Source organism: Saimiri boliviensis, chromosome 14 (assembly GCF_048565385.1).
Source record: "Saimiri boliviensis isolate mSaiBol1 chromosome 14, mSaiBol1.pri, whole genome shotgun sequence".
NCBI lineage: Eukaryota > Metazoa > Chordata > Mammalia > Primates > Cebidae > Saimiri > Saimiri boliviensis.
The window spans coordinates 45,889,122-45,910,461 of record NC_133462.1 but is presented as its reverse complement, the minus strand read 5'-3'; the positions used below and the strand labels follow the sequence as shown (position 1 = coordinate 45,910,461).

The window sequence follows — 21,340 nt, the reverse complement described above, 5'->3', positions numbered from 1 at the left end:
TGGGTGGTGAGGAGAGTTTCGACTAAATTAGGAGCCTCAGGGGTAGGGTTCTAGGTGGGTGGAGGACCTGGTCTCCTGGGGATGGGGTGGGGGTGGCGGCAGTCTCCAGGGCAGGGAAGGGCAGGGCCCTGATGACTGAACGTAGGTGGCAGGGAGATGGTGGCCCGTGCTGCTGTTAGTGGGAATGGAAGTGAAGACCATGGCTGCAATGCGGGACAGTGCGGTGGAGAGGTATCAGGGAGTTCACCAGTGTACAGTACACAGCCGTCCGCAAGCTGCTCTATACAGTGGGCACGCAACACATTTGAGTATCGGGTGCTTAGGTTACACCTGGTGTATACAGCAGGCACTCAGCACTTGCTGTGTACGAAGAGGTGTTGTGGGTATGCCTGTTGCACACTGGAGGCACTAATTACGCAGTCAGTGTATACAGATGGTACATATGCATCCTTGGTGTATAGTGTTACCTGTTCCACGCACACAGCAGGCATTGAATACCGGCTTTTTGTATTCGGGTGCTTCCTGCATGCTGGCTGTGCATAGCAGGTGCTCAGGCTGTATACAGCAGGTACTCCTTATCCATACTCTGGGCAGGAGATGGGACGTGTGCTTATTGTATACAGCAGGTGCTAAATCCATGCTTGCTCTACGCTGCAGCACTTCATGCACCCCCGCTGTATAGAGCAGGTGCTCGGTGCCTGCCGTGTGCAGCAGGCGCTCCCTGTGCGCGTGCTCACCCCCACCTCCTGCAGGCAAGAAGAACTCCATCCTCCTGCACAAGGTGCAGCATGACCTCAACTCGGGCGTGTTCAACAACCAGGAGAACGCCATCATCCAGGAGATCGTCAAGTACGACCGGGAGATGGTGCAGCAGGCCGAGTTGGGCCAGCGCGTGGGCCTCTTCCCGCCGCCGCCGCCGCCGCCGCAGGTCACCTCTGCCATCGCCACGCTGCAGCAGGCCGTGGCCATGAGCTTCTGTCCGCAGGTGGCTCGGCCGCTCGTGGGGCCGCTAGCGCTCGGCTCTCCGCGCCTGGTGCGCCGTCCGCCCCCGGGGCCTGCACCTGCCGCTGCCTCGCCGGGGCCCCTGCCCCCTGCCAGCTCCCCAGGCGCGCCTGCCAGCCCCCGGGCACCGCGGACCTCGCCCTATGGTGGCTCACCCGCCGCCCCCCTCGCCGGGCCCGCCCTGCCTGCGCGCCGTCTCAGCCGCGCCTCGCGCCCACTGTCCGCCTCGCAGCCCTCGCTGCCCCACGGAGCGCCGGGCCCTGCGGCCTCTGCTCGCCCGGCGAGCAGCTCCACGCCGCGCCTGGGGCCCACGCCCGCCGCCAGGGCCGCCGCACCCAGCCCGGACCGCAGGGACTCGGCCTCGCACGGCCCCGGCGGTGGCCTGGACCCCCAGGACTCCGCGCGCTCGCGCCTCTCGTCCAACTTGTGACCCCTGCCCACCGCCCCGCGCGCCCAGGCGGGCCGGGGGCGGGGCCGTCATCCAGACCAAAGCCATGCCATTGCGCTGCCCCGGCCGCCAGCCTGCCCAGAAGCCATAGACAGACGTAGGTAGCTGTAGTCGGACGGACGGGCCGGTGGGGCAGCCCCCTCTGCGCCCCCGGCCGTCCCCCTTCATCGCCCTGCGCCCACCCCCATCGCCCCTGCCCCCGGCGGCGGCCTCGCGTACGAGGGGGCTCCCTTCACCTCGGTGCCTCAGTTCCCCCAGTTGTAAAATGGACGGGGCAGCCCAGTGGCCGAGAGGAGCCCGCTGTGGAGCGCCCTCCCCCCAGCCCCCCAAGGTGGCCCGCTGTCCGATGAGGATTGTTTTCTAAGTGCAATACTTGGCCCGCTGGCTTCCCGCTGCCCCATCGCGCTCACGCAATAACCGGCCCAGCCCGGTCACCTGGCGTCCCGGGGTGACCGGGAGCAGCCGCCTGGCTCCCCGGCTCCCTCCAGCACCGGCAGCGAGGAGCGGGCCGTGCTGGCTGTGCAGGGCGCGGGGGCGAGGCTGGGGTCCCGCCGCCGTGATGAATGTACTGAGGAGCCGAGGCAGCAGTGCCCTCCCACGCCCCATTAACCCCCACACCCCCATTCCGCGCAATAAACGACAGCATTGGCGCCCAGCCTGCCCGAGTCTCATTGCTGGGGGACTCACCCTGAAGGTAGCCGCTGCGGTGGGTGGCTAAAGAGCTTTATTTTATTTACACAATGGCACCACGAGACGTCAGCTGAAGAAGAAGGTAGAAAGCTTCACCCGCTCCAGGTCGAAGGACCCTGTGGAGGAAGCAGAGCGGAGGGCATGGGCGGCGGGGTGGGGACTGGGGGCAGTGAGCACCCCCCACGCCAGGCCGCCCCCCACCATACCGGGCTTGGGCACTGCCAGCAACGTCTCCCTCAGCTTGCTGTCCTCCAGATGCTGGGAGAGCTTCTGGGGCCTGGGTTGGAAGCATGGCAGGGTGAGGCTGAGGGCAGCAGGGAAGGGGGTTCTGGGTGCCAGGTCAGGGGGCACCTCACCTGGAGCTGCAGCAGAACCGGCTGATCAGGAAGCTGGACAGGTCCTGCAGGATGGGCTGGCTGTGCAGGCGGACAAACTGCTCCCGGCACACCTGGCCGGGGGAGGGCAGGAGTGAGGGGCTCCCCAGGGATGATCAGGCAGGGTGTGGGCCCCACCCATGGGTGCAGTGAGGTGTGGATGGGGAGGTACCTGGTTCATGATGGGGACATCAGCCGCATGGGTCCAGAAGCAGTCGTGGACGGAGACAAAGATCAGGCCCTCCCTGAGGCAGAGCAGAGCTCCTGGGTGGGGGAGGCACCCGCAGGGCCACCCGGCAACCAGCTTCCTGGCCCTGTGCCCCCACCTTCCTATGCTCAGCCCTTCCACTTGAGGTCCAGGGAAGCCCTCCCTTCTCCAAGCCTCCAGGCCTTGCCCCAGACAGGCTGTGCAAAGGTTCTTAAAAGCCTCTCTGCCCAACACCCAATACCGTCCAGGTCGCTACCAGCCTCAGCTTCAAGGGCAGCTGTGTTTTCCCCTCCTGCCGGGGCCACCACCCCCACATCACAGATGTTCCCACCCCCCATGGCTGGTGAATTCTGCTGGAACAACCTCCACATGCCACAGATCAGGCCACACACTGCAGTACCCACCTAGAAATGCCCGACAGGAAGGGGCAGAGCCACGCTCCACTCGCCCCATCAGGTCACAGAAACCCCGGTGGAGGGGAGCTTACAGGGCCTGCACGTTTGGGGTGCCAGACTGTCCCTGGCACACAGCACAGCCTCAGAGCCTCTGCACAGGCCTCAGACACGGCAGATCCACTCCCCCCAGTCCCTGCCCTCTAGCACTGTCCCCTCCTGGACCTGGCCTCACCAGCTGCGCCCTGGTAGCCAGAACAGGCTGGCACACAGACCTCTGGGAGGACAGCAGTGCCCACACCTCCCAGCCATGCCCACCTATAGCAGTGCAGGGCGGTCAGCATCATGTGCGTGGAGTCCAGCGAATGGATGAAGTTGGGGGGGAACCCGTTCCTCTGCTTCCGCTTGTTGGGCTTCCTGGGGATAGAATGGGGGTCAGAATGCACCCCAAGCCTAGGGACCCCCTAACTGCTGTCTCCACTGTGGGTGCCCCCCACCAACTCCCAGCCCAGGCCACCCCCCTCATTCACTGGCCACTGTCTCCACTGTGGGTACCGTGATCTCCACAGCCTGGGCCTCCCCAAACACTGACCCGTCTCCACTGCAGGTGCCCCCCAAGCTCCCCAGCCCAGGCCCCCAACTCACAGGCCGCTGTCTGCGTTGACAGAGTAGGAGACACTCTGAAGCCCACTTCTGCCCTGCTAAAAGGGGAAGGAAGGGCCTGTGAGTCCCGCCCGAGGACCAGCACAGCGGGGGGACGGCGTGGGGCACTCACCTTGATCTTGATTGCCTGGTGGTAAGGCTGGATGATGGGGATGCCCAGGGGTGTGACCCACTCCACCGCCGAGCCCATGTGGGAGATGAGGCGGGCGCTCTCCGTCAGCCAGTGCTGCGGAACACAGGCAGTCTCAGGACAGGGAGCTCAGGCCGGGGATACCGTCCACCTGGTCGGGGAGCCCTGGTCAAGCAGGGACAGAGGACAGGACGCACCTGGATGGCCCGGGAGCCCGAGAACATCTCCTGCAGGCTCCTGAAGACCTGGCGGACGAGGTATTGGGAGGCCTCCCACAGGAACTCCTGCAGAGGGTGGTCAGCAGGAGAGGGTCCCTCAGGGGTGGCCCGTAGACGCCCTCCTCTCCCACTGCACAAAGCAACCGAGGCCCAGGGCCCAGGGGTTGGGGCCTGACGTGCAGGCGGTGGGCGACACACCCCAGCTCTACAGGCAGCCAGTGGTCTGGGGCAAAACCATCTGATTTTTAAGTGGCAGTGAAACCATCAGATTTTTAAACGGCGATTAAATCAACACGGGACCCTGCGCCGAGGCCTGGCACACCTGGGGAAAGTCACTCAGCTCCCGGAGGCGCTTCTCAATCTGCAGGCGCCCGCCATAGCGCGTGACCCCGTACACCACGGTCATCACCGTCTGCTTCACCACCTTGCGGGTCACGAAGCCCTCCAACACCTGGGCCACCCGCACGCCGCGCCTGGCGTCCAGGCTGCGGAAAAACTCCACCTGCGTTGTGGGTTGGGGAGCAGGTCAGCCCAGGGGCCACGGAGCACCCATGGAGCCCCTGGGGCAACATCTGCCTGGGAACCCCCCAGCCCCACCACGTTATCAGGACAGGCCAAGGCAGGGGCATGTCGGCAGACTCCGGGCCACACCCCCCGCCACACCAAGATGGCCCCGGGGACAGGCAGGAGGGCACGCCCCACCTGCGCGGCCACGTCACTGTAAACGTCCTGCGGCACCTCTGCGGGCTCCAGGTTCACAGAGGCGGCGCCCACACTGTCCCGGCCCAGAGCGGCGTAATGCTGCAGACCGTTGCAAGAGCCGTCCTGGGGTGGGGGAGCACAGACGGGACACCGAGGCTCAGGGACGTGCGGGGGCCCCAACCAAGCCCCCAGTGAAGCCGTTACTAGGGGCCGGCATGCTCCTGGGAGAGGTGGGTCGGCTGGCCCCGTGAAAGCCTCCCTGAGAAGACACCACGAGGAAGGTGAAATCTCACCCCAAGTCAAGCCCCAGGCCCAGTGCGCACGGCCTCACCTGATGCACGGGGAGGTGGGAGACGTAGGCCGCAGGGTCGGAGGTGCGCACGGCCTTGGCGATCTCCATACAGCAGGCCAGCGTCTGCCAGGGCTCCTCCGAGTCCATCCACCACTTCCGGCCCTGTGGGGACAGGGGCGGGGGATTGTGAGGTCCGGGTGGAGCCCCTCAGCCCGCTGGGGGGCTGTGGTACAGGGACATGGGAACACAGGGTGGGAGGGGGCGGCAGGGAGACACACATGTGAGAAGGGGGCCCGGGACCCACATGGGCAAGAGATAGGGGGTTGGCTGGACGAGTTCCCACATCCCCACAGCCACGGACGGAGCGTGTGGGCTGCGGATGGACGGGGCTGCGGCACATGCACCCAGAGGCGCCCGGGGAGGAGGGCGGCTGCCCGGGTCCCGCCCCTACCGTCATGGGGTGGTCCGCCGAGTCCAGGATGTCGCCCATCACCTCCTCTGCGAAGGCCCTGCGTGCCTGCAGCGGCTCGCGCTTCTTGAGCCCTGTGAGGTTGACCACGTGGATCTTGAGCCAATCTAGGCCGTGCGGGCCGAGCGGGCGGCCCTGGGCAAACTCCAGAAGGGCCCGCGCCAGGTCGTTGCCCAGGTGGTTGAAATGCGGCGGGCACGGGTAGGTGCGACCGCGGAAGTCCATGTTGTGCGGCAGCCAGAAGATGCGGTTCCGCAGGTGCTGCGCCAGCGAGAGGCGGTACAGCGCCTCTGTCCGCAGGCTGTGCATCTCGCGGGCCTCCTTCAGGCAGCGCGCCAGCTCCCGGCGCAGCTCCGCCTTGTCCGCCAGCCCGGTGCTGGACGGCAGGGCGGCCTCGTGCGGGGCGGCCACCTCGGACGGCCGGGCCGGCACGCCGAGCTTGGGGCAGCCCTCTTCCTGGAAGAGCTCCAGCACCAGGTCCAGCACACGCCCGTTGACGCGCCAGGCACAGTTACCCAGCTGGGTGAGCGTGTCCAGGGCGCCGTGCAGCGCGGCGGGCGGGCAGCGTTCCAGCAGCCGCTGGTGGTGCACGGTGCCATCGACTGCACGCATCAGCTTGGTGGGGCTGAGCAGGAAGGCGCCGGTGTGTGGCGAGGTCCAGGGCAGCGGTGGGCACAGCATGGGCACGTCCACGGCCTCGAAGGTCAGCGTGGGCTCCGCGGCCGTGGCCAGCAGCTCCACATAGGCCGGGTGCGGCTTCAGGAAGCCGATCTGGGGTGGGACGGGCGTAGGGGTCAGGATCCCAGTGCTGGAGCCTCGCTGCTGCCACCCCTCCAACTTGGGTGAGAGGGACCGGCTCCCCAGCCATCAGGTAACAGTGTGGCTTCCCACAACAGAAGCCACCTCTAGACACGGAGGGACAGCTGTGCAGACACTCGGGGCGTCTCGGGTCCCAGGAGGTGCCGACGCCCGTGCTGGGATGAAGACGCCGCTCAGTGGAGCCAACCCCCGAACTCTGGAGGGCACTGCTGCCTGGCACCGGCGGCCCGGAGAGCACACGCACCTGGTAGACGTTGCGGAAGGAGTACACGTGGTAGAGCACGGGGACGAGCCGGGAATCGCCGCGCGGCTTGGTCAGGTCGGATGGCATCTTCGGGGCCTGCACCAGGATCTCCGCCAGCAGGCTGCCCAGCTCCACCTGCACCGGCAGAGGCCAGGGCTGCTCCTGCGGAGGCTCCAACACCCCAAGCGCGTCCCAGTACTGCCGCGGCAGGCAGGGCTCAGGCACCTGTGGGGCAGGGCAGTCAGGCGAGCTGGGCACTGGGGCCTCCCGGCGGACCCAGGCCACCCGTGCCTGCCCCCCACCACGTGGAGCACCGTCAGCCCCAGCGTAGAGAGGAAGAGGCTGACGCTTGGGGACGAACCCAGCTGCCCCAGATAGCCCGGCAGGAGGAGGGGCGGGCTCACCTCGGTGTCGGAGGCCAGCAGGTGCAGGTACTGCCTGTACTGCCTCTTCAGCGCCTCCACCTGGCCACTGAACTCCTGCCTCTGAACCTCGTGCCGGGCGAAGGTGCGCGCACCCAGATCACGGGCCAGGCCCATGAAGGACTCGCCCTGCGTGGGCAGCGCCTGCAGGGTCTGTGGGAGGAGACTGTGAGTGCCCGCCTGCCTGCCCTGCCCGGGACCCGGCCGCACGGAGGAAGACGCACCTGCAGGAGCATGCCCACCATCTCCTGCTCGTCCAGAAGGCACAGAAAGGGGAACATGGAGGGCAGGCCCTTATACGCCTCCCGCTCCAGGCGGTCCTTGGTCTCGCGCAGCGCCTCCAACAGCGCCTTCTCCCACTGCAGCCGCAGGACCTTCAGGGTCTCCCGCTGCGGGGGACCAGACGGCCCGGTCAGCCCCGTGGCAGCTGATGGGACCCAGGCTCACAGGACGGCTCCCTGCCGAGGCCTCATGGCCCTCAAGGTCAGTGGGGGTCCCTGCTGCACGTTCTGGGCAGCTCCTACCCTGGCCTGGCCTCTGCCAGCCTGCGTGCGCCTGAGGCAGCCGACAGCACAAGCCGCGGATGGCCAGGACCCAACCTCGGGACCCCACAGGCTGTCCCTGACTAGCAACCAGGCTGACACCCCAAGCCCCGCATGCCCAGACCCGGGGACCAGTGATGTGGAGCTTAGCCCCTGGGGTGGGGACACATGCAGGAGCCCGGCTCTGTCCATACCGCCTGCCTGACTTCCTTGCTTTCTGCCACAGGCTTCTCCACGGACTTCACGTGCACGCTGCAGGCCAGCTCCACGCGGAGCTGCTGCTTGAAGAGGCCCCACAGTGTCTCCAAAGGCAGGTGCAGCTTCGGGTAGGACACGGGACCATCCTGCAGGGATGGGGCAGTAAGCCCGGGGACCATGCCCCAGGGGACCCCAAGGCGGCACGCCCGCGTCTCCTGCAAATTGCTTGCTGCCATCGCTGCTGCCGGGGAAGGCGGGCTGTCAGGGGCGGTGGGCACAGTGCCAGTGGCGCAAACAAAAGGCAACAGTCGGCCCCTCAGGACAGGACACTGGGCACCATGGGGGGAGCGGTGCTGGGAGCCGGCAGGGCCTGGGGAGACGGTTCACTGCGCCCCCAGATGATGGCCATTTTCTCCTCAAACTGGGAACTGTGTGACCCATCCGGAAATAGATGAATTAAAAATAGTAACTAAAGCCCAGCTCTTTGACAATCAAAGGCACGCGTCCACAAGGAAGAGCCTGTACACAAACGTTCACAGCCGCATGACTCATAGTAGCCAAGAAGTAGAAACGGCCCAAGCAGCCATTGCCGGACACAGCGCAGCCATCCGCGCGCTGGAGCGTGACTCAGCCCTCGCCCAGGCCGCCGGGCGGATGCACAAGGATGCCAGGCTCAGCGGGAGAGGCCACACACAAAAGGCCACGCGGTGTGTGGTCTCCTGTCTACGAAATGCCCAGGGCAGGCCGACCCAGAGACAGGGAGAGGACCTGTGGGGCCTGGGGAGGGGCCGGGGCTTCTTTGTGGGATGACCTAACATTCCGGAGCCAAACAACTGTGAATCACACCTTTAAGACGGTGAGTTTTACGGCAGGTGAGTCACACTTCAGTGAAAGACAAGCCGCATGCCTGCACCCGGTGGCCCCCCTCAAACGTGCTGCTCTGACCTGCCACCTTGCCCTCCTCCAGGACACCCAACCATCTCGTGCCCCTGGCACCCACACCCTCAGGGCCAAGACCATCCCAGCCCTGGCTCCTTCAGTCTCCTCTGAGGACAAGAGGAACCCAGGGCCCGCCCAGGTGAGGCCCGAGCACCCCCGCAGGGCAGCTGCGAGACTGAATTCCCTGCATCTGCTGGGCCCTGCCTCGGCTCACCTTGGCATACACGTCCCTGAGCAGCTTCGAGGTGCTGACGGAGCATGGCGGCCGCTCTGGGGGTTTGAAGGTGGGCTTGACCTTCAGCACGGCCTTCAGGACAGCGGCCCGCTCCTCCTCACACAGGGGCACGGTGGTGAAGATCTCCTGCAGCTTCAGCCCCTCCTGGCTCATCTGCTCCAGACACCTGCGGGCAGCAGAGACCTGCAGGAGGGACAGGGCAGCCCCAAGGGGTTTCCACAGAGGGGGGCGGGGCACCACCTGACCACCTCCTGCAGACCCTGCAGGTCTCAGGAACAGGGCAGCCCCACGTGCAGCTTCCACGGAGCCTGGGGGCACCTTGTGACCACCTCCTGCTGATCCTGCAGGCCTCAGGGAGGCTGTGAGGTCCTCCGGGAGTCCCCAGTCCCCAGCCCAGGCACCATCCCAGAACGTGAGTCCCAGCAGGAACGTGGAAACCGGGTGGGGCCTACCTTTTGATGGTCTCAGCGTTCGGGCCCTGCCGGCCCATGCACTGGAGGGCGGCCGCATAGGAGACCAGGTCCGGGCAGAAGCCGGCGTCCTTCACCATGATGAACACATAGAGCAGCTCCCTGAAGGCGCCCTGGGGACCAAGCCAGGCGAGGGGCTGGAGGATCGGCCCAACCTCGACACGACCCCTGGGGACCAAGCCAGGTGAGGGTCTGGGGGATCGGCCCAACCTCCACACGGCCCCTGCTCCCCCTGTAGCCATCAGCTTAGGAGGGGCCAGCCGGGCCAATGGAGACACGTCCCCCTATGGCTCTCACGAAAGGGCTCCACTGCAGAGACCACATGGACAGCCGGGTGGGGCTGTGGGAGGCTTGCCTTCCTCTGGGAGGAGGCTTGTCATTATTTTTAAATTTCCTTCTTTGAGAATACAAATGTGCCCAATGTGGGGGCCTCAGCCTCCCGAGTAGCTGGGATTACAGGCACATGCCACCATGTCCAGCTGATTTTTTGTATTTTTAGTAGAGATGGGGTTTCACCGTGTTGACCAGGATGGTCTCGATCTCTTGACCTCGTGATCCACCCGCCTCAGCCTCCCAAGGTGCTGGGATTACAGGCGTGAGCCACCGCGCCTGGCCCCTGCCTACAGCTCTGACTGTGGTGCTCTCTTCAAAACCCTTGGCTTTGCTGTTTTCTGGGGCTTCTGCCTTCTGTTTCATTCATTTCTGTTTTAATTCTTTTGTAACTTCCTTTTTCACCTGCTGGCTTTAGGGCTAGTGAGACCTTTCCTAGCTTCCTCAGGTGAAAGGTGATGAATCTGGTCTGAGATGTTTTACTTTTTCTCTTTTTCAACATGGAGTCTCGCTCTGTTGCCCAGGCTGCATGCGGTGGTGCAATCTCATCTCACTGCAACCTCTGCCTCCTGAGTTCAAGCCACTGTCTGAGCCTCCCGATTAGAGAGTGGCTGAGATTACAGAGGCACGCCACCGTGCCTGGCTAATTTTTGCATTTCTAATAGGGACGGGGTTTCATCACGTTAGCCAGGCTGGTCTTGAACTCCTCATCTCAGGGGATCCACCCACCTCGGCCTCCCAAAGTGCTGGGATCACGGGCATAAGCCACTATGCCCAGCCATCCCTTTTCTTAACGTAGGCATCTTCTGGCTATACATTTCCCTCTGAACACTGCTTTTAGCTGCATCCCAGAACTTCTGGGAGACGTTTTCATTTTTTTTTTTTTCGTCCTGAGACGGAGTGTCTCTCTGTCACCCAGGTTCTAGTGCAGGGACGTGATCTCAGCTCACTACAACTTTTTTTTTTTTTTTTTAGTATCTGACCCACGCATTTAAAGAGCTTGTTTTTTGTCCGTTGAACAGACAACTAGAACTATCTGCACTGTCTATGCAGCATGGTGGTGTTTTTTGTTTTTGTTTTTCTGAGACAGAGTCTTACTCTAAGGCGTCTCGGCTCACTGCAACCTCCGCCTCCCGGGTTCAAGCGATTCCCCTGCCTCAGCGTCCAGAGTAGCTGGGATTAAAGGCATCAGCCACCGCACCCAGCTAATTTTTTGTATTTTTAGTAGCAATGGGGTTTCACCATGTTGGCCAGGCTGGTCTCGAACTCCTGACCTCATGATTCACCCGCCTCAGCTTCCGAAAGTGCTGAGATTACAGAAGTGAGGCACTGTGCCCAGCCACTCACTACAACTTCTGGCTGCCGGGTTCAAGCAATTCTCCCACCTCAGCCTCCAGAGGAGTTGAGATTACAGGCGCCCGCCACCACGCCTGGCCAATTTTCTATTTTTAGTAGAGATGGGGTTTCACTGTGTTGGCCGGAATAGTCTTGGAATTCCTGACCTCAGGGGATCCGCCCACCTCAGCCTCCCAAAGTGCTGGGATTACAGGCGTGAGCCACTGTGCCCAGCCACCTCCAAGCGTTTTTACATTTCGTAGTTTACTTTTTTTAATTTTTAATTTTTTTTTCTTGGGAGAAAGAGACGTCTTGCTCTGTTGCCTAGGCTAGCCTCAAACTCCTGGGCTCAAGCAATCATCCTGCCCCAGCCTCCTAAAGTGCTTGGAATACAGGCATGAGCCACCTTGCCTAGCCTTCTTTTTTTTTTTTTTGAAATGATATAGAGTTTCACTCTTGCCCAGGTGGGGGATGTCATCTAGCTTACCGCAATCTCCGCCTCCTGGGTTCAAGTGTTTCTCCTGCCTCAGCCTCCTAAGCAGCTGGGATTATAGGCATGTGCCACCAGGCCTGGCTAATACTGTATTTTTAGTAGAGTTTCTCCATGTTGGTGAGGCTGGTCTTGAACTCCCGACCTGAGGTCATCTGCCCGCCTCGGCTTCCCAAAGTGCAGTGCTGGGATTACAGGTGGGAACCACCATGCCTGGCCCGGCCTTGTAGTCTTAAATTTCCCTTACAATTTCTTTTCTTTTTTTTTTTTGAGACGGAGTTTCGCTCGTTACCCAGGCTGGAGTGCAATGGCGCGATCTCGGCTCACCGCAACCTCCGCCTCCTGGGTTCAGGCAATTCTCCTGCCTCAGCCTCCTGAGTAGCTGGGATTACAGGCACGCGCCACCATGCCCAGCTAATTTTTTGTATTTTTAGTAGAGACGGGGTTTCACCATGTTGACCAGGATGGTCTCGATCTCTTGACCTCGTGATCCACCCGCCTTAGCCTCCCAAAGTGCTGGGATTATAGGCTTGAGCCACCGCGCCCAGCCTCTTTTCTTTTTTTTTTTTTTTTGAGACGGAGTTTCGCTCTTGTTACCCAGGCTGGAGTGCAATGACTCGATCTTGGCTCACCGCAACCTTCGCCTCCTGGGCTCAGGCAATTCTCCTGCCTCAGCCTCCTGAGTAGCTGGGATTATAGGCATGCACCACCATGCCCAGCTAATTTTTTGTATTTTTAGTAGAGATGGGGTTTCACCATGTTGACCAGGTTGGTCTCGATCTCTCGACCTCGTGATCCACCCGCCTCGGCCTCCCAAAGTGCTGGGATTACAGGCTTGAGCCACCGCGCCCGGCTTCTTTTTTTTTAATCTAATTTTCCCCTCGTATTCATTTTTCCTGAGATCCCTGTTCTGGCAATCTCTCCTCTGACCAGTGGCTGCCTAGAAGTGGTTGTCTTCTACTCCTACAGACTATTCCAAAAGGAAAAAAAACCCAATATCCTCCCACCCCATTGTCTTGCAGCCCCAGCTCAGGACATGCTGACATGAAGTGGCCACAATCACAGACCTGGGTTTTAGGGCAGTTGTCCAAATGACGGCAGCTAGCGGCCTCAGCTGTGTGTGGCCGGTATACCTCAACGGGCCACACCATCACTAAACCTAAATACTCAGTTCTTCCCTTTCACCAGCTTTGTCTCAAGTGCTCAGGGGCCACACATACTGGCCAACATGGAAAATTCCCAACATCACAGAAAGTCCGACTGGATGGTGCTCATTAGGATATGTCGCTGGGAGCAGTGGCTCACGCCTGTAATCCCAGCACTCTGGGAGGTCAGGAGTTTGAGACCAGCCTGGCCACCTTGGCAAAAGCCCATCTCTACTAAAAGCACAAAAATTAGGCCAGGCACGGTGGCTCACAAGGTCAAGAGATCGAGACCATACTGGTCAACATGGTGAAACCCCATCTCTACTAAAAATACAAAAAATTAGCTGGGCATGGTGGCGCATGCCTGTAATCCCAGCTACTCAGGAGGCTGAGGCAGGAGAATTGCTTGAGCCCAGGAGGTGGAGGTTGCGGTGAGCCGAGATTGCGCCATTGCACTCCAGCCTAGGTAACAAGAGCAAAACTCCATCCCAAAAAAAAAACAAACAAACAAACAAAAAAAAACCCCACACACACAAATTAGCTGAGTGTGGTGGTGGGCACATATAATCCCAGCTACTCAGGGGGCTGACGTAGGGAGAACTGCTTGAACCTGGGAGGTGGAGGCTGCAGTGAGTGGAGATCATGCCACTGCACCCTAGCCTGGGCCACAGAGTGAGAATCCATCTCAAAAAAAAAAAAAAAAAAAAAAAAAAGAGAGATAAAAGTAGTAACACCTTAGGCCAGGAGCGGTGCCTCAAGCCTGTAATCCCAGCACTTTGGGAGGCTGAGGCGGGTGGATCACGAGGTCAAGGGATCGAGACCATCCTGGTCAACATGGTGAAACCCCGTCTCCACTAAAAATACAAAAAAATTAGCTGGGCATGGTGGCGGGTGCCTGGAATCCCAACTACTCAGGAGGCTGAGGCAGGAGAATTGCCTGAACCCAGGAGGCGGAGGTTGCAGTGAGCTGAGATCGTGCCATTGCATTCCAGCCTGGGTAACAAGAGCGAAACTCCGTCTCAAAAAAAAAAAAGTAGTAACGCCTTAGGCTGGGTAACATGGTAAAACCCCACCTCTATTAAAAATAAAAAAAAAAATTATCTGGGCATGGTGGTGCACACCTGTAATCCCAGCTACTCAGGAGCCTGAGCTTGTGGTGAGCTGAGATGGCACCACTGCCCTCCAGCCTAGCTACAGAGCAAGACTCCATCTCCAAAACACAAACCAAAGAAAGATGAAGGTGATGTCTCTACAAGACAAGCCACACCACGGACTGCTGGCCGTCCCCAAACGCTGGCAGAGGCTGGAGGGACCCTCTGCTCGAGCCTCTGGAGAGACTTCAGGTCTGCAGACACCGTGATTTCAGACGTCTGGGCTCTAGTGCTGAGAAAGAGAGAATTTCGGCCACATGAGTGGCCAGGTTTAGGACACTCTGCCACAGCCGCAGGCGGATCACAAAAGCGCCCGCTCTCTGCTGAGGGAATTAGGACTGGGGGCTTGTGACCTTGGAGTGAAAATACACGACTCTCACCCTCGGGATCCCGGAGCTTAGTGCGCCTGCACCAACAGTGAACACGGCGGCAGGCCACCTCGGCCTGGAGTGAAGCCACTACCGCCCGCACGTCCAGTTCTCCACCACAAACTGGTCTTAATGTCATGAAAACATCCCAGGTTCACCCAAACGTTAGACGCTCTTTTGCTGCTGCTTCTCAAATCAGGGCTGAAGGATCATGAGGTGGGAGAATGCTGGGTACATTTTCTCCCTTGAAAGGGTCTGAAAGCAACACCCTCCTCAATAACCAGTGGGTCAGAGGAGAATCCTCGGCCGTGTACGGCAGCTCACATCTGCGATCCCGGCACTGTGGGAGGCCGAGGCACGAGCATCGCCAGAGGTGAGGAGTTCGAGACCAGCCTGCACAACACGATGAAGCCCCATCTCGACTAAAAATATAAAAATTAGCCAGGCGTGGTGGTACACAACGTGTGTTCCGGCTACCCGGGAGGCTGAGGAAGGAGAGCTGCCTGAACTCGGGAGGTGGAGGTTGCAGTGAGCCGAGATCAGGGCACTGCACTGCAGCCTGGGTGACAGAGCGAGGCTCCGTCTCAAAAAAAAAAAGGAAACCAAAAAACTGTAAGGGAAATTAGAGAATGCTCCAGACGAACCGCAGAGAAGACACAGGGTGGGGAGGGGGGAAGCAGCGGCAGCTGTGCACGGAGGGACGGCGACTGTGGAGAACACTCACATTCACACAGGTCTCAGCCAGAAACGGAGCCGTCAACCCCAACACCAAAGCCTCCTCCTGAGGAGGGGCCTGCAGGCTGCTCCCAGGGGCCGAAAGCACCCCTTTCCCAGGCGGGTTCATGAGGCCTGAGAAAGGCCAGGAGGAAATGCGTGAAGATAGGAGCAGGATTCCTCCCAACTTTTTGGGTCACTTTCAAAATTTACTTTGTGAGTCACACGTGATTTGTGCTGGAAAAGCCTAAAACGATTATTAAGAAACGAAACAAAGGACTGAACTGCAGGGCTAACGGGGAGGTCCGTCCACGTGAGGGCGAGTCCCCGTCTCCGGCTCCCGCCGCACTCACCTTCCGCGCCCAGCCCAGCATCACGGTGTTGTACATGTCCAGCGTGAGCAGATTCTGGCTCTTCCCCTTGCCGTGGTAGGTAACCACCAAGTGGTGGGCGAGGGACTCCTGGCCGGTGAGCAGGCAGCACTTGAGGAAGGCCAGGATCTTCTGCTGCCTATTGGTGAGCCGGACGTTGAGCTGCTGCCCCTGCCCCTCCTTCTTGTCCAAGATCAGCTTCCGAGGGGCCTCCTGCAGCACCCAGGCCAGCTGCTCCTCCCAGGGGTTCTCGGGGACCTCTTGCACGCAGCCCTGCAGGCAGGTGGTCAGCTGCTTGTTGAGGAGCTGGGGCTCCACATGCAGGCGCTTGAGGTCCGACGAGAAGCTCAGGTTCTGGGCCTGCTTCTGCAGCTGCTTCTCCAAACGCTGCCTACACGTCTCCCGCATATGCTTATCCTTGTCCAGTTTCTTTGCCCAGTGAACAAAGTGCACTGGGCTGCCACCCTCAGCCCCCGTCTGGACCTTCGTCGGGGGCTGGCGGCCGCCATCTCCGCTGCCGTGTTCCGGGAGCCGCGCCACATCCACCCTGTTCACCGTCACCTCTGACACACTCTCAGCCTGCAGCTGCCGCACCCGCGCCTGGAGCACTGTGAGGGGCAGAGGCCGAGGATGTGAGGGGCCCCTATGTAAGCACCGACCTCTCCACACCCCGAGCTGGGCCAGGAGGTACAGGCGGCTGACCTCACTGGGTCCCAAGGTGTGGATCCCACGTACCTGCCGATGACAACATCCTAAGGTCACCCCGCCCCTTTCCAGACACACATCCCACCACCCTGCCCACACCTCTCCACCCGAGCCTCACCAAACTCAGCAGCCCAAACAAGCTCCCACCAGAATCCGCTGCACCGCGCCTCCCGGTCACCAGCCACTCCAACCACCCAGGCGCTCAGGCCTGGAACCCCAGTGTCTTGCCCCCTCCCTCCACCACTCCTCAGGACGTCCTCCAGGCTTGCCTCCAAAACGGATCCACGTGGTCCCTTGGCCCCCCCACCTCACCTGCTCCTGCCCCTCACTCTCACTCCAGCCCTGACGGTCCCACTGTCCGGCTCAGGCCTCCGCACAGGCTCCCAGAACCCTGAACGACCTGCTATCCGGCTCAACAGTGGCCTGAAGCTGACAGCCCACCCGCTTCCTCGCCCTGCCTCAGAAAGGCCCTCAGCTGGTGGAGGCCACCCTGCACACGCTCCTGGGCTCCCAAAGTCTACACTGGTGGACGCGGAGTTAGCAAAAGCTGAGCCACTGCTCCCAGCGGAACACAGGTTCCTGCTCACCCTGCCTCAGGGTGCGTTTTTCCCAACCAGTCAAAGCATAAGCATTTTATGTCTGCTTAAGGAAGACTTATCGCAAACCTACTGCGGGCTGGGCACTGCAACTCACGCCTGCCACCCAGCGCTTTAGGAGACCGAGGCAGGAAGATCACCTAAGGTCAGGAGCTCGAGAACAGCCTGGCTAACATGGCAAAACCCCATGTCTACTAAAAATCCAAAACATTAGCCAGGTGTGGCTACCTGGGGGCAGAAACTGCTTGAGCCCAGGAAGCAGAAGTTGCAGTGAGCCAAGATCGTACCACTGCACTCCAGCATGGGCAACAGAGCGAGACCCCATCTCAAAAAAAAAAAAAAAAAGTGTTGAAATGGGCCAGGTGGAGGGCCGTGCACCTGTCGCCCCAGCTGCTCCAGAGGCTGAGGTGAGACAATCACCTGAGTCTAGAGTTCCCAGTGGCTTTGGACCATGATCATGCCACCACGCTGCAGCCTGAGAGAGAGCAAGACCCTGTCTCAAAACAAAGATTGCTGAGCTCAGTGTGGTGGTTCATGCCTGTAATCCCAGCACTTTGGGAGGCCGTGGGCAGATCACCTGAGGCCAGGAGTTCAAGACCAGCCTGACCAACATGAAGAAGCCCCGTCTCTACTAAAAATACAAAAAAATTAGCTAGCTGTGGTGGCGGGAACCTGTAATCCCAGCTACTCAGAAGGTGAGGCAGGAGAATCGCTTGAACCTGGGAGGCGGAGGTTGTACTGAGCCGAGATCGGGCCACTGCACTCAGGCTGTGCAACAAGAGTGAAACTCCGCACCCCCAAAAAACAAATAAAACCAAAATTGCTGAAATAAAATGAAAAGACAAGTGTGATGTCCGCCCCCAGAGTGCTCCAAAACTCAGGAGCTACACTAAGCGGTGAGAGCATTTAAGGCTGGAATGCGTTGGGGGGGGGGGGGTGGCTGCAGGGGGACTGGTTTCCTCCTGAGGAGGTGGTACCCGGGCAGAGCTGGTTTTCCCATTACATCAGATGGGTAACATGAAGCTGGGACGAGGTCTTGTGGGGGTGGGGGAGGGGCACGTGTTACACATGAAAGGCCAACCAAGGCCTGGCACGGAGGATCGCACCTGCGTTCCGGGGACTTTGGGAGGCCGGGGTGGGAGGACCGCTTGAGCCCAGAAATTTGAGACCAGCCTGGGCAACACGACGACACCCTTTCTCTACAAAAAACTTAAAACAGCCAGGAATGGTGATGCGCCTGCGGCCCCAGCTACTTGGGAGGCTGAGACGTGAGCTGTGATCCCGGCACTGAACTCCAGCCGGGTGACAGTGGGTGAGACCCTGTCTCAAAAAACATATTCACAGGTGCTGCGGCTCATGCCTGTAATCCTAGCACTTGGCGAGGCCAAACTGGGCGGATCACCTGAGGTCAGGAGTTCCAAGAACAGCCTGGCCAACATGGTGAAACCCAGTTTCTACTAAAGATACGACAATTAGCTGGGCGTGGTGGCTCACGCCTGTAATTCTAGCTATTTGGGAGGCTGCAGGAGGAGAACCACTTGAACCAGGGAAGCAGAGGCTGCAGTGAGCTGAGACTGTGCCACTGCACTCCAGCCTGGGCTACAGAGTGAGACGCTGTCTCAAAAGAAGTATTAGATGAGCTAGAGAGAAAACAACGTTACTGGTGAAGCCGCTGGTTCCCTGTGCTTGCATCTCATGTACACTGGAATTTTCTGTGATAGGCTTTTTTCCCTTTTTATCTTTATTATCACTTTTTTTTTTTGAGACGGAGTCTCGCTCTGTTGCCAGGCTGGACTGCAGTGGTGCGATATTGGGACTCTCTGGTTCAAGCAATTCTCCCGCCTCCAGAGTAACAGGGACTACAGGTGCACACCACCACACCTGGCTAATTTTTGTATTTTTAGTAGAGATGAGATTTCACCATGTTGGCTGGGATGGTCTCGATCTCCTGACCTCATGATCATGATCTGCCTGCCTCTGCCTCCGAAAGTGCTGCAATCACAGGCGTGAGCCACTGCTCCGGGCTGGTTTTTTCCCTTTTCTTTTTTTTTTTTTTTTGAGACGGAGTTTCATTCTTTTTTTTTTTTTTTTTTTTTTTTTTTTTTTTTTTTTTTTTTTTGGAGTTTCATTCTTGTTACCCAGGCCGGAGTGCAATGGCGCGATCTCGGCTCACCGCGACCTCCGCCTCCTGGGTTCAAGCAATTCTCCTGCCTCAGCCTCCTGAGTAGCTGGGATTACAGGCACGTGTCACCGTGCCCTGCTGATTTTTGTATTTTTAGTAGAGACAGGGTTTCACCATGTTGACCAGGATGATCTCGATCTCTCGACCTCGTGATCCACCCACCTCAGTCTCCCAAAGTGCTGGGATTACAGGCTTGAGCCACCGCGCCCGGCTTTTTCCCTTTTCTAAGGCTCTCCCATTTCTCCCTTTCCCCTGGATGGCTGACGGACACATTCAGGAGGTGAGGCAGGAGCTCGGGTGGAAAGCGAGCCCAGAGAACCCCCGCCTCCCTCCGACACCACCAGCCAGGCCAGGCAGAGGACCTGGCACCGCTGGACCTGGGCTGTCCGTCACAAGCCCCGCAGTCATCCAGGCTCCATCAGGCGCCCACCCCCAGAGAGCCGGGGCAGGCAAGCGCAATCAGTTCAGGGTTCACATCCTGGCTCTGCACATGTGGCCTGGTGGGGGGAGTGCGGGGTCTCTCCCCGCACTTTGGGTTTCACCTGTGTCCCTGGAAAGTTGGGGGTACCTGGTGAGGTTCTGGGAAGGGAAGATTATGAGAGCCCTAGGAGCCTGCTCGGCAAGGACCGGGCCCAGGAGCGGCGCAGGAGGCTCCAGCAACGCCGTCTGGGCGGGTCCTGGGACCGGACTGTCCCCTCCCGGGTTCGCTGTGCCGCTCACCCTCCAGCAGCTCCACGTGGCCCCAGTCCTTCCTGCGGTCCTGATCCTGCTCCCGGGGGCTGGCGGACGAGCTCCTCCTGGGGCCGCAGAGGCCACCGAGGGTCCCTGTGGGAGAGACGAGGGCGGCTGAGGCGGGCCGGGCGCGCGGCCGGTGGTCTCCGTAAGGGCAGAAGCCGCAGGGTGGAAGGGCAAACGAGCCCCAACCGCGGCGGAAACTCGCAGAGCACGGGCCTGAGGTCGGAGACGAACGAACAGCGCGAAGGTGGAAAGGGCCCCGGCGCGGCGAGCACGGGCGCAGAACCGCCGAGAAAGGGCTGCTCGCTCTCCAGGGGTGCAGTGGGTCAAAGGTTAAGAGCCCTAAACCCCACACGGGGAGTCAGGAGGCCACAGAACGAGTCAAAGGTCAGAGTGCACTGAGCAGACTCAGCCGGGAGAGCGGGGAAAGGGCGAGCGGAAAGCGGGGCTCGGTCGGCGGACCCCGCACATCCGGCCGCAAAGGGCAAAGGTCAAAGCGCCAAAGACCCCCGTGGGCGAGAAAAGCCAAACATCACGGCCACACGGGGAGGAGCGGCCGCGGCGCGGCCCCCGGGCTACCTGGCCGTCTCCCTTCGCTTTACCTTCTTCGGCGGGGAGTCCCGGGCGGCCGCAGGGCCACAGGCCCCGTCCGAGACGCGCCGCACGGCGGCCCCAGAGAACCGCCATCACGCACGAGACTCCGGGCACCGCCGCAGCCCGCGCCTGCGCACGCGTCCCCCTCGCCCGCCGGAAGTTATAGTTTCGTGGCCGACGGCGGCCGCAAAGGGACGCCGTGGCCGGAAGTGCACCTCCGGAACTACCACTCCCAGGATGCAGCGGGACCCTTAGGCGCGAAGGCAGGCGTCGGTGGAACGCTCGGATTGGCTCCTCTCACTGTCTTCAAGGAGGGGGCGGGACAGAGAGATTGCCGTGGTAACCTGAGGTGGACGCTCAGGCTGTCTTCGCGAGGACCTCACCCCGGGACATGCTTTCTCTTTTTCTTGTTTTGTGTTTTTCTTTTTATTTTCTTTTTTTTTTTTGAGACGGAGTTTCACTCTTGTTACCCAGGCTGGAGTGCAATGGCGCGATCTCGGCTCACCGCAACCTCCGCCTCCTGGGTTCAGGCAATTCTCCTGCCTCAGCCTCCTGAGTAGCTGGGATTACAGGCACACGCCACCACGCCCAGCTAATTTTTTTTGTATTTTTAGTAGAGACGGGGTTTCACCATGTTGACCAGGATGGTCTCGATCTCTTGACCTTGTGATCCACCCGCCTCGGCCTCCCAAAGTGCTGGGATTACAGGCTTGAGCCACCGTGCCCGGTCTGCTTTCCCTTTTTCTTTCTTTCTTTCTTTTTTCTTTTTTTTTTTTGGACGTGGTGTGGCCCAGGCTGGAGTGCAGTGGCGCGATCGTAGCTCAACGCAGCATCGAACTGCTGGGCTCGAGAGATCCTCACCACTCGGCCTCCCAAAGCGCAGGGGGTTGCAGGCGCCACCACCGTGCCCCGGTTTTTTGGTTTTGTTTTGGAATACTCATCTAGGTCGGGTGCGGTGGCTCACGCCTGTAATCCCAGCACTTTGGGAGGCCAAGGTGGGGGTGGATCACCTGAGGTCAGGAGTTTGAGACCAGCCTGGCCAACATGGTGAAACCCCCGTCTTTAAAAAAATAAATAAATAAAAATAAATGGAATACTCATGTAATAATCCGCAATCTCTGTCCACAACCTTCATTGCTCCAATGGCAGTTTTGGGGCAAGAGCTAT

The 21,340-nt window shown here is 60.3% G+C and overlaps 2 protein-coding genes and 1 long non-coding RNA gene across 4 annotated transcripts in view; 1 reads left to right on the top strand and 2 right to left on the bottom strand.

Moving 5' to 3' along the window:
- HCN2 (hyperpolarization activated cyclic nucleotide gated potassium and sodium channel 2) overlaps positions 1-2,105 on the top strand; it is a 38,308-nt gene extending 36,203 nt beyond the window's left edge. Inside the window, exon 8 of the mRNA XM_039466509.2 lies at positions 753-2,105. Coding sequence (XP_039322443.1) covers positions 753-1,432 — 680 coding nt within the window. The 3' untranslated portion in view covers positions 1,433-2,105. The remainder of the gene's footprint in view (positions 1-752) is intronic.
- The window catches only part of LOC141581055 (uncharacterized), a 139,350-nt gene that overhangs the window by 109,712 nt on the left and 8,298 nt on the right, over positions 1-21,340 (bottom strand). The gene's annotated exons all lie outside the window — the stretch shown is intronic.
- On the bottom strand, positions 2,157-20,333 carry POLRMT (RNA polymerase mitochondrial). Of its 2 annotated transcripts, none has more exons than XM_039466508.2 (21): positions 20,182-20,333; positions 19,565-19,669; positions 15,344-15,969; positions 9,440-9,570; positions 8,967-9,153; positions 7,810-7,959; positions 7,298-7,462; positions 7,056-7,226; positions 6,652-6,876; positions 5,571-6,359; positions 5,159-5,281; positions 4,828-4,950; positions 4,448-4,627; positions 4,105-4,191; positions 3,890-4,003; positions 3,760-3,812; positions 3,433-3,531; positions 2,687-2,759; positions 2,497-2,588; positions 2,347-2,417; positions 2,157-2,256 (listed from the first exon to the last, which is right to left on the bottom strand). In XM_039466508.2, the coding sequence occupies exons 1-21, from the start codon at positions 20,264-20,266 to the stop codon at positions 2,207-2,209; spliced, it is 3,699 nt and encodes a 1,232-aa protein (XP_039322442.1). In that variant the 5' UTR covers positions 20,267-20,333; the 3' UTR covers positions 2,157-2,206. The 2 variants fall into 2 exon arrangements, with proteins under 2 accessions (XP_039322442.1, XP_003944953.2); XM_003944904.4 differs by having other exon boundaries at positions 3,760-3,815; positions 20,182-20,332.